Source organism: Trichechus manatus, unplaced genomic scaffold (genome assembly GCF_000243295.1).
Source record: "Trichechus manatus latirostris isolate Lorelei unplaced genomic scaffold, TriManLat1.0 scaffold00047, whole genome shotgun sequence".
NCBI lineage: Eukaryota > Metazoa > Chordata > Mammalia > Sirenia > Trichechidae > Trichechus > Trichechus manatus.
The window spans coordinates 5,642,919-5,666,681 of NW_004443983.1; the positions used below are offsets into that span (position 1 = coordinate 5,642,919).

Here is a 23,763-nt window from a genome sequence, read left to right on the forward strand (position 1 = left end):
CTACATATGATCCAGCAATTCCACTCCTAGGAATATGTCCTACATATGATCCAGCAATTCCACTCCTAGGAATATGTCCTAGAAAATCAGAGCTGTCACACGAATAGACATATGCACACCCATGTTCACTGCAGTGTTATTCACAACAGCAAAAAGATTGAAACAACCTAAGTATCCATCAACAGATGAAGGGATAAATAAATTATGATACATAAACACAATGGAATACTACACAACAATAAAGAACAATGATGAATAGGCAAAACATCTCACAACACAGATGATCTGAAGGGCGCTATATGAGTGAAATAAGTCAATCACAAAAGGGCAAATACTGTACGGGACAACTATTACAAAAACCCAAGAAAAGATTTATACACAGAAAAAAACAAATTTCGATGGTTAGGAGACAGGGGAGGGCAATCATTAACTAGATAACAGACAAGTGTTAATTTTGGTGAAGGGAAAGACAATACATAATACACGGGAAGTCAGCACAACCTGATCAAGGCAAAGACATAGAAGCTTCCAAAACACATCCAAACACCTTGAGGGACTGAGTTACTGGAGCTGAGGGCTGGGGACCATAGTTTCAGGAGACACCTAGGTCAAGTGGCATAAAACAGTTCATAAAAAAATGTTCTACGTTCTACTTTGGTGAGCAGTGTCTGGGATCTTAAAAGCTTGCCAGCAGCCATCTAAGACACATCTATTGGTCCTATCCCATCCAAAGCAAAGGAGAATGAAAAAAAATCAAGACAAAAGGAAAATATTAGTCCAAAGGACTAATGGACCACATGAACCACAGCCTCCACCAGCCTGAGCCCACAAGAACTAGATGATACCTGGCCACAACCACCTACTGCTCTGATAGGGATCACAATAGAGGGCCCCAGGCAGAGCGGGAGAAAAATGTAGAACAAAATTCAAATTCACAAAAAAAGACCAGACTTACTGGTCTGACCGAGACTGGAGGAACCTCCGAGACTATGGCCACCAGACACCCTGCTGACTCAGAAATGAAGTCACTCCTTAAGTCCACCTTTCAGCCAAAGATTAGACAGGCCTATAAAACAAACAATAACACATGTGAGGGACATGCTTCTTAGTTCAGTCAAGTACATGAAACCAAATGGGCAATACCCACCCAAAAGCAAAGATGAGAAAGCAGGAAAGCACAGGAAAACTGGATGAGTGGACATGGGGGAACACAGGGTGGAAAGAGGGAGAACGCTGACATATTGTGGGGACTGCAACCAATGTCAAAAACAATCTGTGTATAAATTTTTAAATGAAAAAGGAATTTGTGTTGTAAACTTTCACCTAAAGCAAAATAAAATTTTTTAAAAAGGGGAGAAGAGGGTCAGAGACATAAGATGGAACAAGAAATAGGAGCTATTCAAAGCATGAGAAGGACTGAACCCACTATTTCTGGCTCTGAAGTTGGAGGAATGAGGCCACAAGCCAAGCAATTCAGGGGGACTCTAGAAGCTGGGTATGGGCCTCAACTGACATTCAGCAAGGAAACAGAAATCTCACTTTTACAACTACAAGAAACTTAGTTCTGCCAACAACCCGAATAAATGAGCAAGGAAACATATCCTGCTCTGGAGCCTCCAGAAGGGAAAACAGCCCTGCCAACAACTTGAGGATAGCTTAGCGAGACCCATGTCAGACTTCCAGAACTGTAAGATAATATATTTGTGTTGTTTAAGCCAAAACATAAATAAATAAATAAATAACTTGCTCCAACTATGACAATGTTTAGTGTGGAAACGTTAAATTTAAATCCCTCTATTTGCTTCCAAACAGCGGCAGTTTAACTTCTCTCTATCGACCAAAAGCAACCCACAGTTATCTGGGAAAAGAGACATATTCTTCTTTATTCATCCCCTAAACAGAGAGAAAGTGTCCAGGAAACTCAAGTTTAAAAATGGAAAGTAGATGGTATTTTTTCTATAAATTTAAACAGCATATGCCATAAACATACACACACAGGTAGGATGGAAAAACAGCACTTACAAAGAATAAGCTCTATATGGACTGACATGGAAAGATCTCTGATAACAGTAATAAGTGAAAAATGTAAGTAGCAGGACAAGATACACAGTATGATGCTACTTATATAAAAACACATAAACAAAAGACTGTACGTTTATATGTATATTGCATGCACATCTGTATTGATGCATGAGAAATGATACAGAAGGATACATGCCAAACTGATAACAAGGGTTATCTCTGAGGAGGTACAGTGGTTTTATTATGTTCACAAACTCCTTCCTTCAAAAGATGTAGCCCAATTTCGTTTCCCTTGAATGCGAACCAGACTCAGTGACTGATTTCTAACAAATGGAATACTGCAAAAGTGATGCTGTGTGATATCCAAAGCTAAGTCATAAAAAGAACAGCAGCCACATGATTCTCATTCTCTTGGATCACTTGCTCTGGAAAAAGCCATGTCTTGAGAAGAGGCCCCTGTGAACAGGAACTGAGCCCTCCAACCAACAGCCAGCACCAGCTAGCCATCTTGGAAGGAAATCTCCAACTCCAAACTCAGATGATAGCAGGCCGAACCAACATCTGACAGCAGCTTTAAAAGAAACCGCCACCAAGCCACTCTTGAATTCTTGACCCACAGAAACTATGAAAGATAATAAACATTTATTGTTGTTTTAAGCTGCTAAGTTTTGAGATAATTTATAATCCAGCAATAGATAACTAACACAGGAAGGAACTAAAATGGGGGTGGAGTGAGGAGAGGAGGCAGAAGTCAACAAAGAGGGCACGTCAGTTTGTCTATGTTGTTTAATTTTTTTAAAACAAAAACTTAGACATAAAATATTTGTGAAATGTAAAATGTTATTAAATTCTTTATTTAAGCACTCTAAGTATTTTGAACTTTAAGGTCACAAAAAAAGCACATTAAAAATCCATTCTTCCAACTTATTTTTGAGGATAAATTCATTTTCTCAAAATGCATGATTAGGGAATTAATCTCAATTCCACATATAATTGAAATTAGGTCACATTCCTTAGAAAGTGATAGAGGTCTTCTGCTCTATGATGATGGTATATTATCTAAATAATTATGAAGGCAATTAGATACAAAAACTCACAGCATGGATTTAGAGACAGAGAGACCTGGGGTCCAGAGTCCAAACTCTAACTCACGTTATGTACACACACACCACAATAAAAGAACACATGATACCAGTACTCTACATACAATATAATTTAAACTGTGTATAAACCATTCTAACCCAATAAACCTATTTGGGAAGAAGTCTTTATCTTACATTAGCTACAGAATAAACACATTTTCAGAGATTAACAACCCTTTTCTTTTCTGGCCATACACCAAATCAAAAGCCATTGCCGTCAAGTGGATTCTGACTCGTAGGGGCCCTACAGGACCAAGTAAGGCCCCATAAGGCCCCAAGGCTGTAATCTTTATGGAAGCAGATTGCCACATCTTTCTCCCACAGAGTGGCTGGTAGGTTCAAACCTCAGACTTTTGGTTAGCAGCCGAGTGCTTTAACCACCGCACCACCAGGGCTCCTCATCTTATATTAACTACAAAATAAACACATTTTCAGAAATTAACTACCCTTTTCTTTTTTGCGCATATAGGTGAGGTCAATTCTCCTTTTACAGGACTGTCCTGCACGTTCCGAGACATTTAAAGTCCCTGGACGTTAAATGTCAGCAGGACCTTCCACGCATTGTATTAACCAAAAAATCCCCATGCATTTCTATGTGCTGGGATTTACAACTGTGATTGTCCTTTATATCAATATAATGAGACTTCTTTATCTGTCATAATTAGGGAATATAGTATTACTCACAAGTGAATCTGTCAGATAAAGGAATGTTTATTCTAACTTACGAAGAAATCTTTCTAAAATGTATGGACTTCCCTGGACTTCGGTCAACAAAGTATATTGGATTAAACTAATTTCCACTGATAACTCCAGTAATGGTTATGAATATCAAAGTTCTGTGTTACAGTATTCCAAAGAACTGCTGAGATATATTGATGATTTTTCACTCCAGTAAGAAAAACCTCAGGCTTCTGTGCTTTTATATTTTCTATGTCTGATTTTCATAATTCTTCCATTTCATTCCTTGATCAGCAGTCATTCCTTGAAACCGCCTACATCTCCCACTATAGTGGCAACTTCATCGACCAGTTTGCTGTTTCTAGTGTACCGTGGCCAGGAACCCAGACAGCTGGACCTCTTACAACTGGACATGCAACATAGTTACATAAACGGGCTTTGGGTGAAGGCCTGAGAGTCTCTCCTATGGAGCAAAGTACATGAGTTTTATTTATTGCATGAGTTGTGAAAACTATTTTTGAAGCTCAGAGACCATAAATGTTTGTTTCTAAGTTCCCAGCTATGGAAATTAGTCTGACTTCACTCAGTGTTTCCTGATGCAGACCCTATTAGCATGTTGTACAGGATGATTCTTTGTGCTGGACTGTCCTGCACACTCTAAGACATTTAAAGTCCCTGGGCATTAAATGTCAATAGCATCCTCTGTGCAGTGTAACAATAAAAAAAAAAAAAAAAATCCCCATGCATTTCTATATGCTGGGATGGGCCAAGAAGATGGTCTGTTAAAAGGGGATTCCCAGACCCCTAGCAGTGGTTGAGAACTCCGCTGCTAACTAAAAGGTCAGCAGTTCGAATCCACCAGCTGCTCCCTGGAAACCCTGTGAGGTAGTTCTACTCTGTCCTATAGGGTCACTATGAGTTGGAATCAACTCAACGGCAATAGGTTAGGTTTTTGGTTTAGACCGTGCTCAGGCATGCCCATATTCTATACCTAAGCTATCTTAGTTTCCCCCATGTTTATTCCTACTAGTGATCCCCAGGAACTAGTCAGGACAATAACACATATCCTCTGCCCATAAGCAGATTTCCTCTGCCTTCAAATCAAGGTGCCAAGATGATAACATTTAGAATGCAACCAAATTCCTAAACCTCTTCCCCAATTTGCCTGTATCAAGCTTCAGTGTCCTAAGGGTCTGCTTATCCCAAGGCAAAAGCTAGCCTGACAGACTTAAAGTGCAAAGCAGAAAGCTGGCAAGTCCTGATATTCTCTGCAAACTTTACTTGATAAGAGCCCATATCACAATAGGAGGCTCTCTGGAAAAATATGACTTGAAGCTGTCCAAAAAAAATTTATACCTTTCTTTACGTGCTTTCTTAGTAGGCAAATATTCACACACAAATGTTTCTGTCCTTAATTGCTTCAACTCTCAACCGCCATACCTTCTCATCTCCACTCCCCTGCCTCCAATGGCACAGTATTCAAGCACCTCCGTAGACTGCTTTGGCCACTCAGTTACTCTAAGGTAGACAGCAACTTATTCTCAACTCCAGAGGTGACTGAGAGGGTCAAAGACAAATTACACATCACAATTTTCCCTGCAAATGCTCCATCCTCCCTCAGTATGAAAAGCAAAAGACAGATATGAGAGTTTTCTGTCCCCTATTGTTTTACATATTTAAGAAGACAGTCACCAGCTCAAGAAATCAGACAGAGCTTCTGTACCTATTGCCTGCATCATTCACTTGTGGACTGATTTATGTATTATTTTATACTATCATTTGTCTCTTCCCTAAGGCCTAGTGTAATGGGTAAGGAGTCTTGGTGGTGCAGTAGTTAAAGCACTCAGATGCTAACCATACCTGAAAGGTTGTCGATTTGAACCCACCAGCCACTCCACAGGAGAAAAGACTTGGCGATCTGCTCCCCTAAAGATTACAGCCTAGGAAACTCTATGGGTCAGTTCTACCCTGTCCTATAGGTAGCTATGAGGCGGAACTGACTTGAGGGCAATAGATAATCTTTACAGAAGCAGACTACCACATCTGTCTCCTGTGAAGCAGCTGGCGGGTTCAAACCACTGACCTTATAGTTAGCAGCCGAGTGCTTAACCACTATACCACCAGGGCTCCTTAAAAAAGAAAGCTAGTGTAGCTATATTAATAACAGATAAAACAGATTAACAGATTATTAGAGATAGAGAGGATCACTATAGGATAAAAAAGCTCAATTCACAGCAAGATATGTCAGTTCTAAACTATTATTTATAGGAAAAAATAGACAAAATGAGGTATCCAACTTACATCAGAACTGACCTACAATGGAGTTGTTGGAACAGAACCCCGTCATAAGTCAGGGACTAACTGCAGTTTTCTCGGCAAAGGGAAGAAAGACATTTGCAGGTAACAGAGAGAGCATAAGCACGAGGAGAGTCAAAAGAGTTCCTGGCACATTCTAGTAAAAGAGCACAATCCAGTGTGACTGGAGCACTGACAAAGTGTGAAGAGTGCAGGTTGTGGTCATATTATAGTGGGTATTATACACAATATTAGGAACCCTGGTGGTGCAATGGTTAAGCACTGGGCTGATAACCAAAAGGCTGGCAAAAGGCTCTGCAGAAGAAAGACCTAGCAATCTACTTCCGAAGGCACACAACAACATATACAATATTAAGGAGTTGGAACTTTTTCCCATGGATCAGTGGATACTCACTAATAGCTTCTGAACACCATATAGATATGAGCAACCCTTTTTTTTAGGAAAAAAATATTTAGAAAGATAACCAGAATACTATTATGAAGAAGTGATAGAAAAGGAGAGGACAACAGGCAGGGATACCAGTTTAAAGGTAATTACTGCAGATATAACGAGGATCTGAACTACAATCGCGAGTAGAACTTAATTTAAGAGACACTTCAGAGAGAGAGAAGTGGCAGAGCTCTGAGACCGACTCCTGGCCAGGAAAAAGTAGAGGAAAGAGGAGGAATCTGGCTCTTATTGGATGGTGACGCCTGGTACCATACAGAGCAGTTAGTGGGTGCTCTGTAAACATGTGCTGGATCAAATTAAATTTTCATAACCTGATAAAATTAACTTGGATGGCTGACCAGTGAATTACTAAACAGCAACATGTCCAAAACCACACATTTGAAATGAAAGTGGAAGAGAAACAAATTTAAGTGAAAAATTAAATACTGGTTGATAACAAATACCACAGAATTATTTTTAAGAGGAAGAATAAAACCATGAAAGCAGAATTTTCCCAAAGCATATTCCACAGAACATTAGTCCCAAAATATATTCCATGACAAAACAGTTCCAGGGTAAAACACATTTGGAAAATGTTGCACACTGTATTCACTTTTAAATATTCGCTACAAACACTAAACCAAAACCCTATGCCATCAAGTCGATTCTGACACATAGGGACCCTACAGGACAGAGTAGAACTACCCCCAGGGTTTCCAAGGAACGGCTGGTGGGTTTGAACTGCCCATCTTTCGGCTAGCAGCCGTAGCTCTTAACCACTGTGCCACCAGGGCTCCACTACAAACAACCGCATATAAAATACTCTTAAAAGTTCTATTTAAAAAAAAAAAAAACACTAATTTTACTTAAGACAGAGTTTCCCAAACTTTTTGACCCTAGAACATTATCAAATCTTCCACAGACTTAGAGTTCCAGAGAACACATTAGGGAGTACTACACTTCACAAAAAGTTCCCCAAGTAGAAACACAGAGTTTCAGTGGAATTAGAAGGAAGCATTACAAGCTATACAAATACAAAAGTACAAACCTTCAGGTGAAGTTTTTGAAGAATTCGGGTGAGCAACCGTGGAAATCTTCCTATATCCATTGCATTTATCAGTGACACTGCTTTTTTCATGCTAAATAAATTCATAAAACAAAGTTTTAAAATGAGTTTTCCAAGTTGAACTGTACTTGCTATAGTTGTCCATCAGTTTTCATTTCGATAACTCTGACAGCAAAGGAGGCAAGGCAATCTTGAACATTTCCAAAAAAGATGTCCCCAAAAGGTACTTCTGTTGAAAAGGTCGATTTGGCAACTTTTCTCTTTGTTTTGAGAAAAGCAAAGTACTAATGAAATCTTGCACTCTGTGTGCAATGGTGTTAATTGACCAGTGGGCAGTTATGTGTCCACTTAACCCAAAATGGAAATCTGGAAGGCACAGGACAGGTGCAGCGATGAGGGCAATGACACTAAAAACATAAAGAAAAAGAATACTGCATGGCAAATTGACGGAATCTAAAAAAACAAAAAAACTACATACAAATTCATTTGGGGTCACTAAGTGCACAGTTGTTTTAAAATCCTGCTTCAATTGTTAAAATCAACTTTAAATTATGTAATAAGAACAATTCTACTGCACCATACAGGATATGGTTTACTGATACAGTGTGTGGTACCCAGGACATGGGTCAGAACTCAAGGAGTCCAAAAAAAAAAAACCCAAACCCGTTGCGGACGAGTCCAGTCGATTCCAACTCATAGCGACCCTACAGGACAGAGCAGAACTGCCCCATAAGAGTTTCCACGAAGCACTTGGTGGATTCGAATCCCCGACCTTTCGCTTAGCAGCCTGAGCTCCTAACCACTAGCCACCAGGGTTTCTCAAGGAGTCCAGAAAGAACGAAAAACTTTAAAATGACAATTCTCTTCTTCTGGAAGATTCCTGCCCAATCCGGACACAAAGAAGTTATTTCCCAACTTAGTTATCTGTCCACATACTTTGGTATTTGTTCCATAGCCACACACCACCTACATTATTATTTATTTTTCATTAAGAAGAAGCCCTGGCGATTGAGTGCTAACCAAAAGGTCTGAGGTTCGAACCCACCAGCCGCCACTCGGGAGAAAGATGTGACAGTCGGCTTCCGTAAAGAGTTACAGTCTTGGAAACCCTATGGGGCAGTTCTACCTGGTCCTATAGGGTTGCTATGAGTCAGAAGTGACTCGATGGCAACAGGTGTTTTTCATTAAGTTGAGTTCATTTTTACTTAATTTTATTTTACAAGGGAACTTTTTAATCACCACCGTGGATGGCCAATATTACCTACCATACGTAGAAAATGACCCGAAATAAACAAAAGCAATGTTACCAAAATCTGCCTAGATAACTCTTACCAGCTGAAAACTCCTGGCCTGTAGCCTATTCTATTTTGATATAAAGTGGATGTTAAGTATTCAAGACCCTCTGGCACCCATGTGAGCTGGTTCTCAAAATCAGATCTGAAAGAAAACTGAAAACGAAATAGAATACCTTTCCACGTAATTCAACGTTACTCAATGTAGCGTCTGGGGACGTCTGATCGCACACTCTGAGACCAAAAACACAGACCACACTTTCATACAGACCTCAGCTGCCCGGCGCACCGTGAACGCCACAGAGGCCAGCTGACGCGAAGTCGGAGGCGCCCACGCCCTCCGCCTGGGTCTGCGGGGCCCGGGTTAGGCGCTCTGCAGCCGCGCGACCACCCCTCCCGACCCCGACTCGCTCGACGCCAAGACGTCAGACAGCAAGGGAATCCGTGCGCCAGTTCTGTTAGCGCCGCCCTGCAAGTGCTACCGCAAGTGCCCGGGCAGGCAGCTACCTGGGGGTCTCCCGCAGGATCAGCGCAGCGGACGTCGCCATCCTCCCAGCTTACTTGCCCGCCGCCGCCTGTCAGCTGGCGGAGCCGAGCCAATGGCGGCCTCGGCCGACGGGAAGCCAGAAGGCTCAAGCCACACAGCGGCCGCTTGGCCTCAGGCTCTGGGGGCCCGACCTCCCGAGTCCTGTCCTGCTGTCCGGGAGAGGCGAGGGGGCGTCACCAGCGTACTCTCCGCCACTCCAACGGTGTCTCAGTTAAGGCTTTGTAACTACAACTAGTTATAATTATATGTTGTTTTTGTTGGGTGCAGTCAACTCGATTCTGACTCAAAGCAACCCCGTGTGAACTGCCCCGTAAGATTTTCTTGGCTATAATCTTTACAGAAGCATATTGCCAGGTCTTTCTCCCACAGAGCCACTGGGTGGGTTCCTTTTGGTGAGCAGCCAAGTGGTTAACCGTTGTGTCACCAGGGCTTCTTACAACTATAAACCAAAAAAACCCGTTGCCGTGGAGTCGATTCTGACTCATAGCGACCCTATAGGACAGAATAGAACTGCCCCATAAGGTTTCCAAGGAGTGGCTGGGTGAATTTAAACTGCCTACCTTTTGGTTAGTAGCGAAAAGCTTAACCACTGTGCCACCAGGGCTCTGTATATACATACATGAATGTGTTTATGTTTATATAAATGTCTATGTCGGTATCTATGTGCATATAATAAATATATACATATATATTTTTAACAGGGAATTTTAAAAAGGAGTTGTTGCTGAGTCAACTCTGACTCATGGCGACCCCATATGTATCAGAGTAAAACCGTGCTCCACAGTTTTCAATGGCTGGTTTTTCTGAAGCAGATTGCCAAGCCTTTCTTCTGAGACACCTCTGGGTGGATTTGAACCTCCAACCTTTCAGTTAGCAGCTGAGCATGTTAACCATTTACCACCACCAGAGACCCGGAAACTCCTTTAATAGAGAACAGAGGAAGTTTAAGAAAGCACCCCTCACACACACAGTTGCTGAGAGGCAGGTGGTAGGAAGGCAGGTGGTGCTTCCCCCAGCATGGCCAGAGAGTGCCCTGCCTTGGCCAGCAGGGAAGACAGTGCCACCAGCTCCATCCAGGCAATGTGCAGTCAATTCTTGTTATGTCTGCATCCCCAGAGCTCTGCAGGGCATCACCTGGGGCTTGCAGTATGTACATTTATCATTCACCATTGCCTAAGCATCTACTGTGTGCCAGGTATATGGTGGGTGCGGGGATACAGAAAACCAAAATCCCTACCTTTGGGGTTTGCCAGCACTTTGAATAGACAAGTATTTGTTACGCCTCTTGGGAGAGACTGTCATTAAGGTATCTCCCAGGAGCATAGGAGAAACAACCAAAACCAAAACCAAACCTGTTTGGTCCACCTAGAGAAAAGCATCTAGTACATTAAAGCGATTCAGAGGTGGGAGCAATGATGGGCATCGCTGGGAGGTAGAATCAGGAAAGCCTTCCTGGAGCAGGTGGTATGTGCAGTGGGCCTGTAGAGATGAGGGTGACAGGACGCGTTTCAGGGTGAGGGAGGAAAGTGGGCAAAGGCTGGGGTGTGCAGAGCCTTTTGAATGGCGTTCAGAGAGCAGTCAGGAAATAAGGCTAGAAGAAGCCTTGAATGATGGCCTGTGGCATGTGCACTTAATGTGGTGAGAAATGGAGAACAAGTAAATGTTTTCAAGCAAAGAAATTTTATAACGAGGGCTGTTTTTTGAAGATTACTGTCAGCAGAATGATGATTGGACTGGAAGGAGGTAAGCAGGAAAGCTAGATAGGAACCTATTGCAGTAATCTATGGAAAGCAATACAATCCTGTAGTAGTGAAAAGGCACTGGGGAATTACAGAATAGTGGAGGATTAGAGTTACATTTCAGCAGTAGAATCTTCAGGAGTTGGCAAAAGATTGAATTTAATTTTCCTTCCTAATTATGTTTTACTTAAATTATTATTTAAATTAGTTGGCATTCCTAGACCGGCCCCAAAACATTCTAACTGAAAGGAGAAGCCAGACTGCAAATTAAAACTGAATAATCCCTGCGTGGATAACTGAATCAATTATACAGTGTGTTGAACACACACAAATGCATTTAGTTCCACAACACTCCACACACTCCCCGATTTATGTGGTATTTGAAAAGATGCATGTGAATCTACATAAATTACAGGTCTTTGATCCAAACACAGATTACCTTACTTGGCACAATTTAAAGAGGGTCCCATTTGTCTCCATTTCTCAATACTTTCCCTTTCGTCTTGATACAGTGCCTGAATTGGAGCCACTAACCAGCAAAACTGGTTCAAACCTCTGCTAAAGTTTTCTTCCTCTGTTGCCTTTAACGACTTAGCTGGGATTTTGAGCAAAAGAGCACAGGGGTGCTTTAAGTCCTGAATCTTTGTAACTTTGGACAAAGCTCTTAACCTCACTAAGCCTCCTGTTTCTGGTCTGTAAAATGGGCATGAGAATAATGCCTGCTCCTCTAAGTTGTAGTGAGAATTAAAAAACTTAATGCATACATGCATGAAAACCACTCCTTTAAAAAAAAAAAAAAGCACAGACCCTCCAAAGTTTTAGCAAAAGGAAGTCTCCAGTGGACACAGAGGCCTCTCACTCTGATTCTTTTCATTTTCACTGCTGGGGAACTACTTCTTATTACTACTTGTTGCTATAAAGAATTGATGAATGAATAATTTCACCCCTCAAATGAGACCTTCATCTAAAATATTTCTGTGGTCGCTGGAATATATGAATATATGTCCATGAAAAAGTCCTTGTAGTTGTCTTAACTGTTGCCGCATCTAGAGAACAGGAAATATATCCCTGCAGGCAGAATTCCATAACCATCTTTTACCCTAAAACGTGTAAACCCATCTTTTTGATGGATCCAAGCCCAGATATGCTGTCCCTGATTTGTTATGGCTACTAAGTCTTGCTGAGGCCCCCAAAGTTCCTTCCAGATCCTTGCCTTCCTTGCAGACTTTCACCAATTCCACATTTTCTACATTCTGTCTTAGCAGAATGTAAGGGTTCTCTAGAAAACATAACCTGAGTTACCTGCTATTGCTCCACTGAAGGCTGTGATTGCAGAGAAGCAGGAGTGGGGGCAAAAAGGAAGTGAGGAAGGGTAAGAGGGAAGCAAACACAAGGTGGCATATTATCTAACTGGTTATAGTTTCAAAATCCAGCTTGTTGCTTAGTACTGTGGGTGTTTCCAGAGAGACTATTTAGAACCACTCTGTCTTAGAATAGCCTGGAGGTGGGAGTGGGGACAAGAAATTTGTCTACAGATTCTTTCCAATCTTCTCTCTCTTACTGGTCAAATTTTCCCTATGGTGCATTGTCTTGGCTGCATTTCTGCGGTATGTTGCCTGGCACCTCCAGGCAACCACCAGGGAATCCAGAGAACCGATGGGTGGTAGAGTAGGAACTGTGCCCTGGAGCTGTAGGGGAGGAGAGCCCATAGCCCCAGACCTGCTCTTACCCTTCCCCCAGCCCCCCAGACAATGACAACAGCAAGTAAGCAAGTGGCAGGGGCTTTAAGACCATAATATCAGTTCAGAGCCCCCAGTGGCCGCTTTATCTTGAAAGCAGAGCAACGTGAAGCCTGGAAGACAAGTGAGGTGGAGTACATCTAGAGAGGTACATAACTTGGAGACAGTTATGGTCCTTTAGTAGAATCTCAAAACTGGAGTTGCTTGGGCCTTGTTATGGATTGAATTGTGTCCTCCTCACCCCCAAAAAATAAAGAAATGGAAGTCATAACCTCTATACCTGTAAATAGGAACCTGTTTGGAAATAGGGGTTTTGTTATGTTATGTTAATGAGGTCATACCAGAGTAGGGTGGGTCCTAAACCTAATCATTTCTGAATGACATCTGATAAAAAGAGCAGAATAGACAAGGACACACACTCAGGGAAAACCATATGAGGAGCCATCTATAAGCAAAGGAATGCCAAGGATTACCAGCAGACAACAAAAGCTAGGAGAAAGGCCCACAAAAGGAATCAACATGGCCAAGACCCTGATTTGGACATTTAACCTCCAGAACTGTGAGAAAATAAATTCCTATTCCGTAAAGCCATCGCTCGTGGTATATTTTGTTACAGCAACAGTAGCAAATTAAGACAGGTCCTGAGTGCTTCAGCTCTTTACTGACGTAACTTTTCAGTTCACAAACACAAACCTAGTTGTTTTCCCAAAGTGCACCCCAGCAAAGGTTGGAGTGGGGTCTGGTGACCTCCTTCATGGTGTCCAGGGAGCTAACACTCGCTTTTCTTGGAACTCCTCTCTTTTGGTGGGTTTCTTCGCAAGGACCGTATTGGGGTCTCCTGCAATATAGCCTCGGTCTGCACCCACCCTCTCCCTGCTGGGTATGATTTATATCTTAGTATAAAGTGAAGCAGAGCCAGGGTTTGGGCCTTTTTCTCCCAGAAGTGCCCTCTACTCCTAAGTAAAGTCTGGACAAACCAAGCAGCCCTCCCCAAGCATTCCAGCCCCAAATGGAAGTGATTATTATTGGAGGAAGGAGAACACCTTCTCACCCACCAGAGCAGTATCTGAGCCTGAGGCACCCAGTCCCGCTGAAATGACCTGTAACTTATGTAAGTTTTTGTTATCTAGTGTCAAATTGGGGAGGGGAGGGGTATATGCAAGAATTTTACTATATACCCTAGATTGTTCTGGGGACAGGTTGGACTAATTATCCTGGCTGATATCCTTAGCATTCTGAACATCTATAGTCTACTAGGTGCAGTTATCAAATGGTAGTTTAGAGTCAAATAAGGGCAGAGGACTAAGGAACTACCTGCTACCCATGCCCTACTCCCAGACGGACTATAAAATACAAAACCCGTATTTTTGGGTTTGTCACATTGGCTTGCTGAAGCCATTGGCCCAGTTTTCCTTCTTCCCACCACCATGCTGAACACACACCGCCCCCTCTCTCCACACCATCACTCAGTCACAGTTTCTGACCTTGTTTTTAGCTCTGTAGTCAGCGCTTGTCTCATATGTGTGAGAGACTCAACTGGAGCATAACCGAAGAACACCCTTTGAGATGGTAAACATGTAATCATTTGTTCCATATATTCTCCCCAAATTCCCAGGGAGATGCAGTTTTGAAATTACCTATTTTCATTTATGAGTTGGTTCTGTGAATATTCTTGTTTAATGTGAGATACGCGAAGAACAAAGAATGCTGGAACATAATTTATTCTCTGAGTATTTGCATACCAGGCTGTGATGTAGAAAGGAAGCAAGAAGTTTAGAACAGAGCATCAGTGTTCTGAAGAAAAACTAGTATCAAGGACACAGGCCACGCCTGCCCATAAAAAACAATATTTATGCTTATCCACCCTTAACCAAATTGAGGCTTGGGAGAGTAATTTTTATTAAAATGTAGCAAATATATACTTATGATATATGAATAGACTCCTTTCTAATTATTCTCAAACTTAAAGTTGAAAACCATCTCAAATTATCACCCCTCAATTTTAATTTGCACCTAGGTTTCTCCATTGTACCTCCCAGATGCCTGGGCCATTAACAGGACTGATATTTATGCATAGGTTGTGGGAAAGACTGTTTAATTTCTTCAATGATTTTCATAAGTAAACAGTTTAAAAGGAATTAGGTGGTACTTCCCATGTGCACATGTCAGAGTGAAGCAAGATTACAGTTGCCCTTTTACCTGATGACTAATAAAGGGAATGATGGACTCAAACATGCTGGTGATTACAAGGATGACACAGGACCACTCAATGTTTCATTCTGTTGTACGTAAGGTCACCATTACATGAGTCGGGGTCAGCTTGACAGCAGCCAATAACAACAATGACAACAACAAAGGGGGGAAAAAAATTAAACATTCAAAGAGGCAAACAGAAAAAAAAAAAAATCCACCCACCAACAGCAAACAAACAAGAAGAGAAGGAAAAAAAAAAAAAATCACACATTTGAGAAAGTGTTTGCCAAGAAAAGAAAGAGAAGCATCTGTTTGCCTCCTAAAAGAGGCCCCCAACCTGCTGAAACAGTGTGAGGAAAAGGTGTCCACAAAACCATGAGGCGTCTCTTTATAGTTTCCAATTTAGAGAGGAGTGGAATAGGGAGGTAAAGGTTGGTCAAAGGAAAATATTAGGAAAGCCCTGGGGAATATAAGTCCCTGAGGGCCAGGATTCTGGAAGCTGGAGGAACTTCTGGGGCTCGCTGCTTTCATCTTTCTGGCTGAGGAAAAAGCTAGAGCAGTAGTAAGGGAGAAAAGATGAAACTGTGTCTAATTATCCCAAATGATGAATAGAGAGTTAGCATTTGAAGATAAAAGAAAATTAAAAAGAAAAGACCCCTTGAGGCAAAAAGCCAGTGCAAAAGGTACATTAAAGCCCCAGTGAAAACAGCCTTCCCTCAGCAGCCCCACCCCGTCATTGTCAACACTGGCTGAAACCCACAGACACCCTAATTTTTTCCCTATGCTGAGTTTGGGCTGGATGAGTGGATATAAAAGAGCAAAACAGGGAAGTGAACAACCAGGGCTGACTCAGAGGAGTCAGAGGCACTGGGACTCCACAATGAATGAAGGGCTGACCTGAAGCCTGGGAGTATCCCCCATCAGGGATGGGACATGCCCCTACCAAGAGGAGTTAAGAAAGTGAAGATCAAATCCACCAACTACCCTCCACCCCAGGTGAGCTCTCCCCATTCTTCCCCTTAAGTTTTTATTAAATAAATAAAGTAGCTAGAATAAAACATTGCTCCATCAAGCTGGCATCTTGGATGGAAAGACAAACAGATTCCACATTAACAGGCAAAGGAGTCAAGGGGACTTCACTGGCACTATATCAGAGGGCTGAACAGAAGATTTCAAAGGGCAGCTTGAGAAGACGAAGTAAAGTAGTATAATGACATGTGCGAAGAGCTGGAGATAGAAAACCAAAAAGGAAGAACACACTCAGCATTTTTCAGGCTAAAAGAACTGAAGAAAAAATTCAAGCCTCAAGTTGCAATATTGAAGGATTCCACAGGGAAAATACTAAATGATGCAGGAAGCATCAAAAGAAGATGGAAGGAATACACAGTCACTGTACCAAAAAGAATTGGTCAACATTCAATCATTTCAGGAGATAGCATGTGATCAGGAACAGATGGTACTGAAGGAAGAAGTCCAAACTGCACCAAAGGCACTGGCAAAAAACAAGGCTCCAGGAATTGACAGAACACAAATTGAGATGTTTCAACAAACAGATGCAGCACTGGAAGTGCTCACTGGTCTATGCCAAGAAATTTGGAAGACAACTATCTGGCCAACCAGCTAGAAGAGATACATATTTATGTGTATTCCAAAGAAAGGTGAGCCAACCAAATGTGGAAATTATCAAAAAATATCCTTAATATCACATGTGTAAAATTTTGCTGAAGATCCTTCAAAAGCGGCTGCAGCAGTACATTGACAGGGAACTGCCAGAAATTCAAGCCAGATTCAGAAGAGGACATGGAACGAAGGAAATCATTGCTGATGTCAAATGGATCCTGGCTGAAAGCAGAGAATACCAGAAAGATGTTTACCTGTGTTTTATTGACTATGCAAAGGCATTTAACTGTGTGGATCACAACAAATTATGGATGACATTGCAAAGAATAGGAATTCCAGAACACTTAATTGTGCTCATGAGGAACCTGTACGTGGATTAAAAGGTAGTTGTTTGAACACAAGAAGGGGGTAGTGTGTGGTTTAAAATTAGGAAAGGCATGCATCAGGGTTGTAGCCTTTCACCATACTTACTCAATCTGTATGCTGAGCAAATAATCCGAGAAGGTGGACTATATGAAGAAGAACAAGGTATCAGGATTGGAGGAAGACTCATTAACAACCTCCTTTATGCAGATGATACAACCTTACTTGCTGAAAGTGAAGAAGACTTGAAGCACTTACTGATGAATATCAAAGAGCACAGCCTTCAGTATGGGTTACACCTCAACGTAAAGAAAACAAAAATCCTCACAACTGGACCAATAAGCAACATCATGATAAACAGAGAAAAGATTTAAGTTGTCAAGGATTTAATTTTACTTGGATCCACAATCAACACCCATGGAAGCAGAAGTAAAGAAATCAAAAGACACATCGCATTGGGCAAATCTACTGCAAAAGACCCTTTAAAGTGTTAAAAAGCAAAGATGTCACTTTAAGGACTAAAGTGCGCCTGACCCAAGCCATGATGTTTTCAATCACCTCATATGCATGCAAAAACTGGACGATGAATAAGGAAGACCCAAGATGAATTGGTGCCTTTGAATTATGGTGTTGGTGAAGAATATTGAATATACTGTGGACTACCAAAAGAACAAACAAAGCTATCTTGTAAGAAGTACAGCCAGAATGCTCCTTAGAAGCAAGGATGGCAAGACTTCGTCTCACATACGTTGGACATGTTATCACGGGGGATCAGTCCCTGCAGAAGGACATCATGCTTGGTAAAGTAGAGGATCAGTGAAAAAGAGGAAGACCCTCAATGAGGTAGATTGACACAGTGGCTGCAACAATGAGCTCAAGCATAACAATGATTGTGAGGATGGCGCAAGACCAGGCACTGTTTCATTCTGTTGTACTAGGGTCGCTGTGAGTCGGAACCGACTGAACGGCATCTAACAACAACAACATATCAGAGAAGATAGAGGTCTGGGCATAGCAGAGTGTATTAAGCACAAATAGATCCAAAATAAATGTCATGATAACTATGAAAGAGAAGTATACAGCATGCAAACAAACAAAAAGATAAAAAGTTTAATCTGGAATAAAATATAAATTAAGACAAGAAAATTCCACATGAATGCTCCTTAAGAGAGAACTTAATAAGAAAACAATTCAGTAAAACAAGAACTAAAAGACAACTTGAGAAAAAAACATTAGATGTAAAAGGCATTGCAAAACCAAAGGAAGAAATTGAGGACTAAAATCACACCATTTCCTAACTAACGTATAAGGTAGAAATAGCAAGAAACAGACTGGATACAAATGCAAATTGAATTATTGACAGAGAGGAAGGATATTCATAATGAATGCAAAGGAAAGAGACAAATAGAAAATAGATACTGAGGACAAAGAAAACCCAACCCAAGAATAATTTGTGTCCCAAGACAAAGAACCCAACAAATAGAAAAAAAATTCAAATATTGTAATAAAAAGTCTGACTCCATTTTTGATGCTTGACTGCTGACAGCTTTCAAGCCCCACCACGCCTTCTTCCCCTTCTGCTCCACATCTGGGCAAACTGATAAGAAAGCCCAGGTAACTCCTTTGGCAACTCCTAGGGTGAGAGCAGGAAGTTCAAACCACCCAAGCCCCAGCCCAAGTAAGGGAGCCCTCACCTCACCTCTACCCCTTAACCATCATAAAACCCCAAGCCAGTTGCCCCTGTCTGATCTCTCAAGTGATTTTTTGGACCTGTTTAGGAGCCTGCCCTGCTTTCCCCAGAAAGCCTCATTATGGAGTACTAACCTATCATACCCTCTTGGTGCATGTATAATGCCATCAATCTCAACATTTGAACCAAATGGTGGGTGGGGGTTCCATCCCACCTCCGTAAGGATGACCTCAGCAAATGTATAACAGAAGGCAGTTTCCCTAAAACATTGGGAAAACAGGATCTGCAGTTTGATAAAAGAGCAAATTTTCTTTTGGGAAGAACTGATATAGAATACTGATACTGGGACAAAGTCTTGTAAAATTATTAAACTCTTTAAGGATAAAGAAAGAATTTTCAGGCATCCAGGTTAAGAAAAAAAGCAAAGAACAAGTCACTTAAAAGAGGAAAAAAAATCAACAAGACTCAGATTTCTCCACAACCATGTCTGTAAAGTTTAGAGAAAAGTATAGTATGTCTAGCCAATATGTTATTTAATTATTAAGGCAACAGTCAAATTTTCTCAAGCATGACTACATTCATAGTTTTTGTAAGTTCTTTTGGAAAAACAGTTCAAGACAAATCAACCAAGAGATTAATAAAAGCAAAGAACTCAGGAATGGAGATGCTCTGGCAGATGGTTAGCATTAAAGCCAAATAAAACTAAGATTAAAAATAGAAATTATGTTTATGAAATTCAACATAAATGTCATAATGTTTGATCATGTAAAATTAATATATAATTAAGGGATCTGATAAAAGATGGACAGAATAGGTAGAATAAAGTTTGAAGAGTACTAATTTATTCATCTTCCATGGCAGGAAATTAATCAATACTATTTTTAAAAGAAATACATCACTTAAAATATAAATTATCTGTAACCTCTTAAGGTGCTTCATAACTTTTTTTAATCATGCAAGGATAACAAACTGGAGAACTGTAGTGTGAATATGGATCATGGACTGTGGAAGTATTTTGCTTGTTCATTTTGCCTACTCAGTGATCGAATAGGTTTTGTTTTGAGAACAGTACAAGCCACTTATCATCTGTAGTCTTATACTCAACTTGCTTCATGGATCATATTACGTTACTGGCTACTGAAGACACTTGAGGTTTTGACTTCTGCCTTAGAGGAATATTTTAGGATTTACCAAACATCTCTTTGTTTAAAAAAAAAAGGTCTATCTAAAGTAATAAAAATAAAGAACTCAGTAATTTCTTTAGTTTCTTTTCTTTCTCTTAACCATTTTTGTACAATCATTTCTATATATCTAAGTATCACATATATTACATATAGATCTGTATCTAGATATAGAGAAATTACTGGATTTAGGTTTAACTAAACTCACAGTATTATTTCTGGTTGGTAAGATTTTCTGTAATTTTTTATCTTCTACTTTGTTCTTCTCTGTATTGCTTCAATTTCCAATTGTAAGAATGTATTATTTTTTATAAAAACAGTAAAGTCATTATTCAAAACATAATTAAAACAAAATGAATTAGACTTTTGTCCAGATTTCCTTGTATTAGGTGTTAAAATAAGTTACATACCAGTAAAAATACTTTGGGTGACCCAAACATTAACATCATTCTCATGGTAATTTATAAATAATATTAATTCATTAATCAGTATCATAAGGATAAAGTCTTTAACTTACTTAAGGCTTTTTTGTGTTACAAGAAAGAAAAGACCAAAGTAAATTATTCATAAATACTACAGTTGAAAAAAACTCAATCTCTTCAAAATAATGGCCTTTTATTTACACAGTATTTAAAAGATCTTCTCTTTACTGCTAGCTTTAGATTAGGAAACTGACCAGATGGGCATAGTTACTTTTTTTTTCAAGATCAGAGTCAGCACAGCATTAGTCAGATAAAGTGATGCTTCCAACATGCCAGAGAGTCCTAATGTGCCTCATTAGAGCCACAGGATTTGTTTGACTCTTTTACCCAGTCTGACTATTCGCATTGTTCCCATAACATGCCATGCCCATTCTCAGTTCTGTGTCTAGAGTCTTATAGTTTCTCCCTTGTGGTATCCCCTTCTGAGGGTTTTCACAAGCAATGACTCTCTAGAAGGGATTGTGTAGAAGGTTTTAGTTGCTAGAGTATTCTGGCAACACTACTGGGATATAACTAAGAAGGAATGCACACAACAGTCTTACACAGTGCTGAATTGTCCACCCAAAGTGCCAATAGCATCTGTGTGGAGAAACACCTGTGCCAAACCTTCAAGATCTGATTCAGTCCCCTTTTTCTACTAGCCAAATCACCTAATCATCCTCTTCTCTAGACTTTCAGAGGATTTATAATATGAAGCAATCATTTTTACTAGTTAATCATATATGGTTGGTTTCATCATTAGCCAACTGTTTTAAAGACATAAACCCATCCTTTACTTCCCTGGGGACCACATAATGCCTAGTATTGTGCCAGTACCCAGTAGATAGTTAAAATAACCCATACCCTTTTACAAAGAAGATTTAATATCTCAGCTAGAAAGTTAATTTAGCTAGATGGTATGTCTAAGGTCATATAAATCTGTGAATTATAAACTCTAAGAGGAATAGTGCATGTCCATAAAGAAATGGCTCATTTTTTAAATATTTGGTTTACTCCATTGTTAAATGAGTCAGCTTTATTGGGACCTTGAAAAATAACTGGACCTGAAGGAGACTCTTCTAATATGAAATGTATTGTACTTTCATAATAGCTGTTTTTCCAGAACTCAAGAGTCTTCACAAAACTTTCATGCTGCAATAAGAGTAATAGTCAAATACTTTGTTCCAAATGTGTCTATAAAATATTCTTTTGATTCCTTCATGACCGTTTCCCTATTTTTGTAATTGTAAAACAGAATTTGTTCAAGGTGAAATGTAAACAGGAAATTGTATAGCATTTGGTCCCAGGTTTAATCAGTTTAAAAAAATCTATTAACACTTTGCAACCTTTTTAATAGTAAAGGAAATACTGTTATCAGGATGATATTTATGAAACTTAGAATTATCACTTCTCTGCTTTCTTATAACAGCACGAATAGAATACAGGAACGGTCATGGCTGCTGTTCTTCGCAGCCTCCATCCCCCTTTCAGGAAGGAAGGATGCCTTCCCCCAGCAGCTGGGAAGGTTGCAGCTGACAGCTCTCACTTGTCAATCCTCTTCAGGATTTGCCTCACCTGAAGAGCATCACCTGGGTCACAGTCAAATCCCTTCTCAGAGTAGTCTTCATGCAATGATTTGTTATGTTTAACATAGAAGGCAACATAATCTGCTGAGAGGATGAAGGAGGAGGTGGGCTGAAGAGGGTGAGGTTTAGATAGCTGCTGTGGAGAATGGATGAGGAGTTGAGTGGACTGAGGAAGGAACTGCCAGGCAGCCCTGAGAGCACAGCTGAGGGTGAAGTTCAAGACTGAATAGGTGCCAGTCTGCGTGACTGGGTTCCTTCCTCCAAGACATGGTAAGAAAGAGACATGGTGGGAGCCAGGCATTTTTTCTGAGACCTGCCTTTGAAATACTTCCAAAACTTTATTTTTTTTTTTTGATAGAAGTATCCTTTGTTTTCGATTATAATTTTAAACCAAAAAGTACCAAAACAGCAATACATTTACCAGATTGAAAGTCTGTTGTTTGTTTTTTTTAAATTAAGTTAAATAATTAAAACAAACTTTTGAGAAAATTATCTTCTATTCCAAGGAGGAGAAAACGTCTCATTGAAATCACCCCCAAATAATCTTAAGAAAAAAACCCTAAATTGATTTCAACAACAGTTGTTTTGGTTTTGTTCAGTGTAAAATTTAAAGCTTAAAGTACATACAAATGGCCAGCAGAGGGAGCCCAAACCATGCATTTAACTTCTTTCATACATAATTTATATTTGTACACACAGAGACATTTTAGGAAAGTAGATTATAAAAAACTGCAAAGTGCAAATGACCCTCATCTTCCAAAAATATATACAAAAATTACAGAAATGATATAATTTAATGCTACTTTACTGCCAGGTGCTGTATGGAAAAAAAATTTAATAGAAGGTAATGGGATTCTGCATCTGAAGTAGTATTAAAAAAAAAAAAAAAAAAGAATTCCTCTTCACCGCCTTCTCCCCCCCACCCCCCGCCTCCACTGGACTTGTTTGAAGTAACTTCCCCAAAAGTTAAGTAATTTGTATTCCATTTCAGTTGAAAAATGCTATGAGTTGTAGCAACACTTTTTCAGTTCCTGCTACAGGGAGCAATCTGGTTACAGGTGCGTAGAAAAGAAACCGAAGGGCCTCCAGCCTGTTGCTCCTAAATCAAAGCTTGGGTGTATCGTAGGGAAGAAGGAACTCATTTCTCGTGGAAATTCCCTGAAAAGAAAATTGCCGCAACTAAATATAAATAACTCTCTATTTTGTGGATGATGCCTGGATTAGTTACAGTGTTTTATTTATAAGCAAGAGAATCCAACTCTAAGTTAGGGGGATACTCGTTTGTACAGAGAAAGGCTAGTGAAGTAAATAGCAGCCTCGGTAAGGGCGTTAGCATGCAGTCATCAGGATGACTTAGTTTCGACCACTTTGCTCAGGATTCAAGCTTCGATTCCCTAGCGAAGAGAAGTTGAGAGATGAGTGGCCGGGTGAGGACCATGTGACTCCTAGATTAGAGGACAAATAAATCATGACAAACAAATGTCAAATGTCCTGGATCAGAAAAGGAATAGAACTTCTATAAGGCTATTTTGGGACAGCTGAAAAAATTTGAATATGGACTGTATATTAAATGATATTGAATCAATATTAAATTTCCTGGGTGTGATGACAATATTGTGGTCATGTAGATGAATATACTTGTTCTTAGGTGGAAGAATTTGGGAGTACATTGTCATGATGTCTCCAATTTCCTTTCTT

The 23,763-nt window shown here is 40.3% G+C and overlaps 1 protein-coding gene across 9 annotated transcripts in view; it reads right to left on the bottom strand.

The window, feature by feature from the left end:
* The window catches only part of COMMD10 (COMM domain containing 10), a 216,060-nt gene extending 206,513 nt beyond the window's left edge, over window positions 1-9,547 (bottom strand). For 6 of the 9 annotated variants that reach the window (XM_023731945.1, XM_023731944.1, XM_023731947.1 and 3 more), the window contains exons 1-2: window positions 9,454-9,526; window positions 7,637-7,727 (exon numbers count right to left, since the gene is read on the bottom strand). In XM_023731945.1, coding sequence (XP_023587713.1) covers window positions 7,637-7,727; window positions 9,454-9,494 — 132 coding nt within the window. In that variant the 5' untranslated portion in view covers window positions 9,495-9,526. Of the gene's footprint in view, window positions 1-7,636; window positions 7,728-9,122; window positions 9,354-9,453 lie in introns of those variants that run through there. The other 3 variants (XM_004376972.2, XM_023731948.1, XM_023731949.1) reach the window with 3 other exon arrangements.
* Between the last annotated feature and the right edge of the window lie 14,216 nt (window positions 9,548-23,763).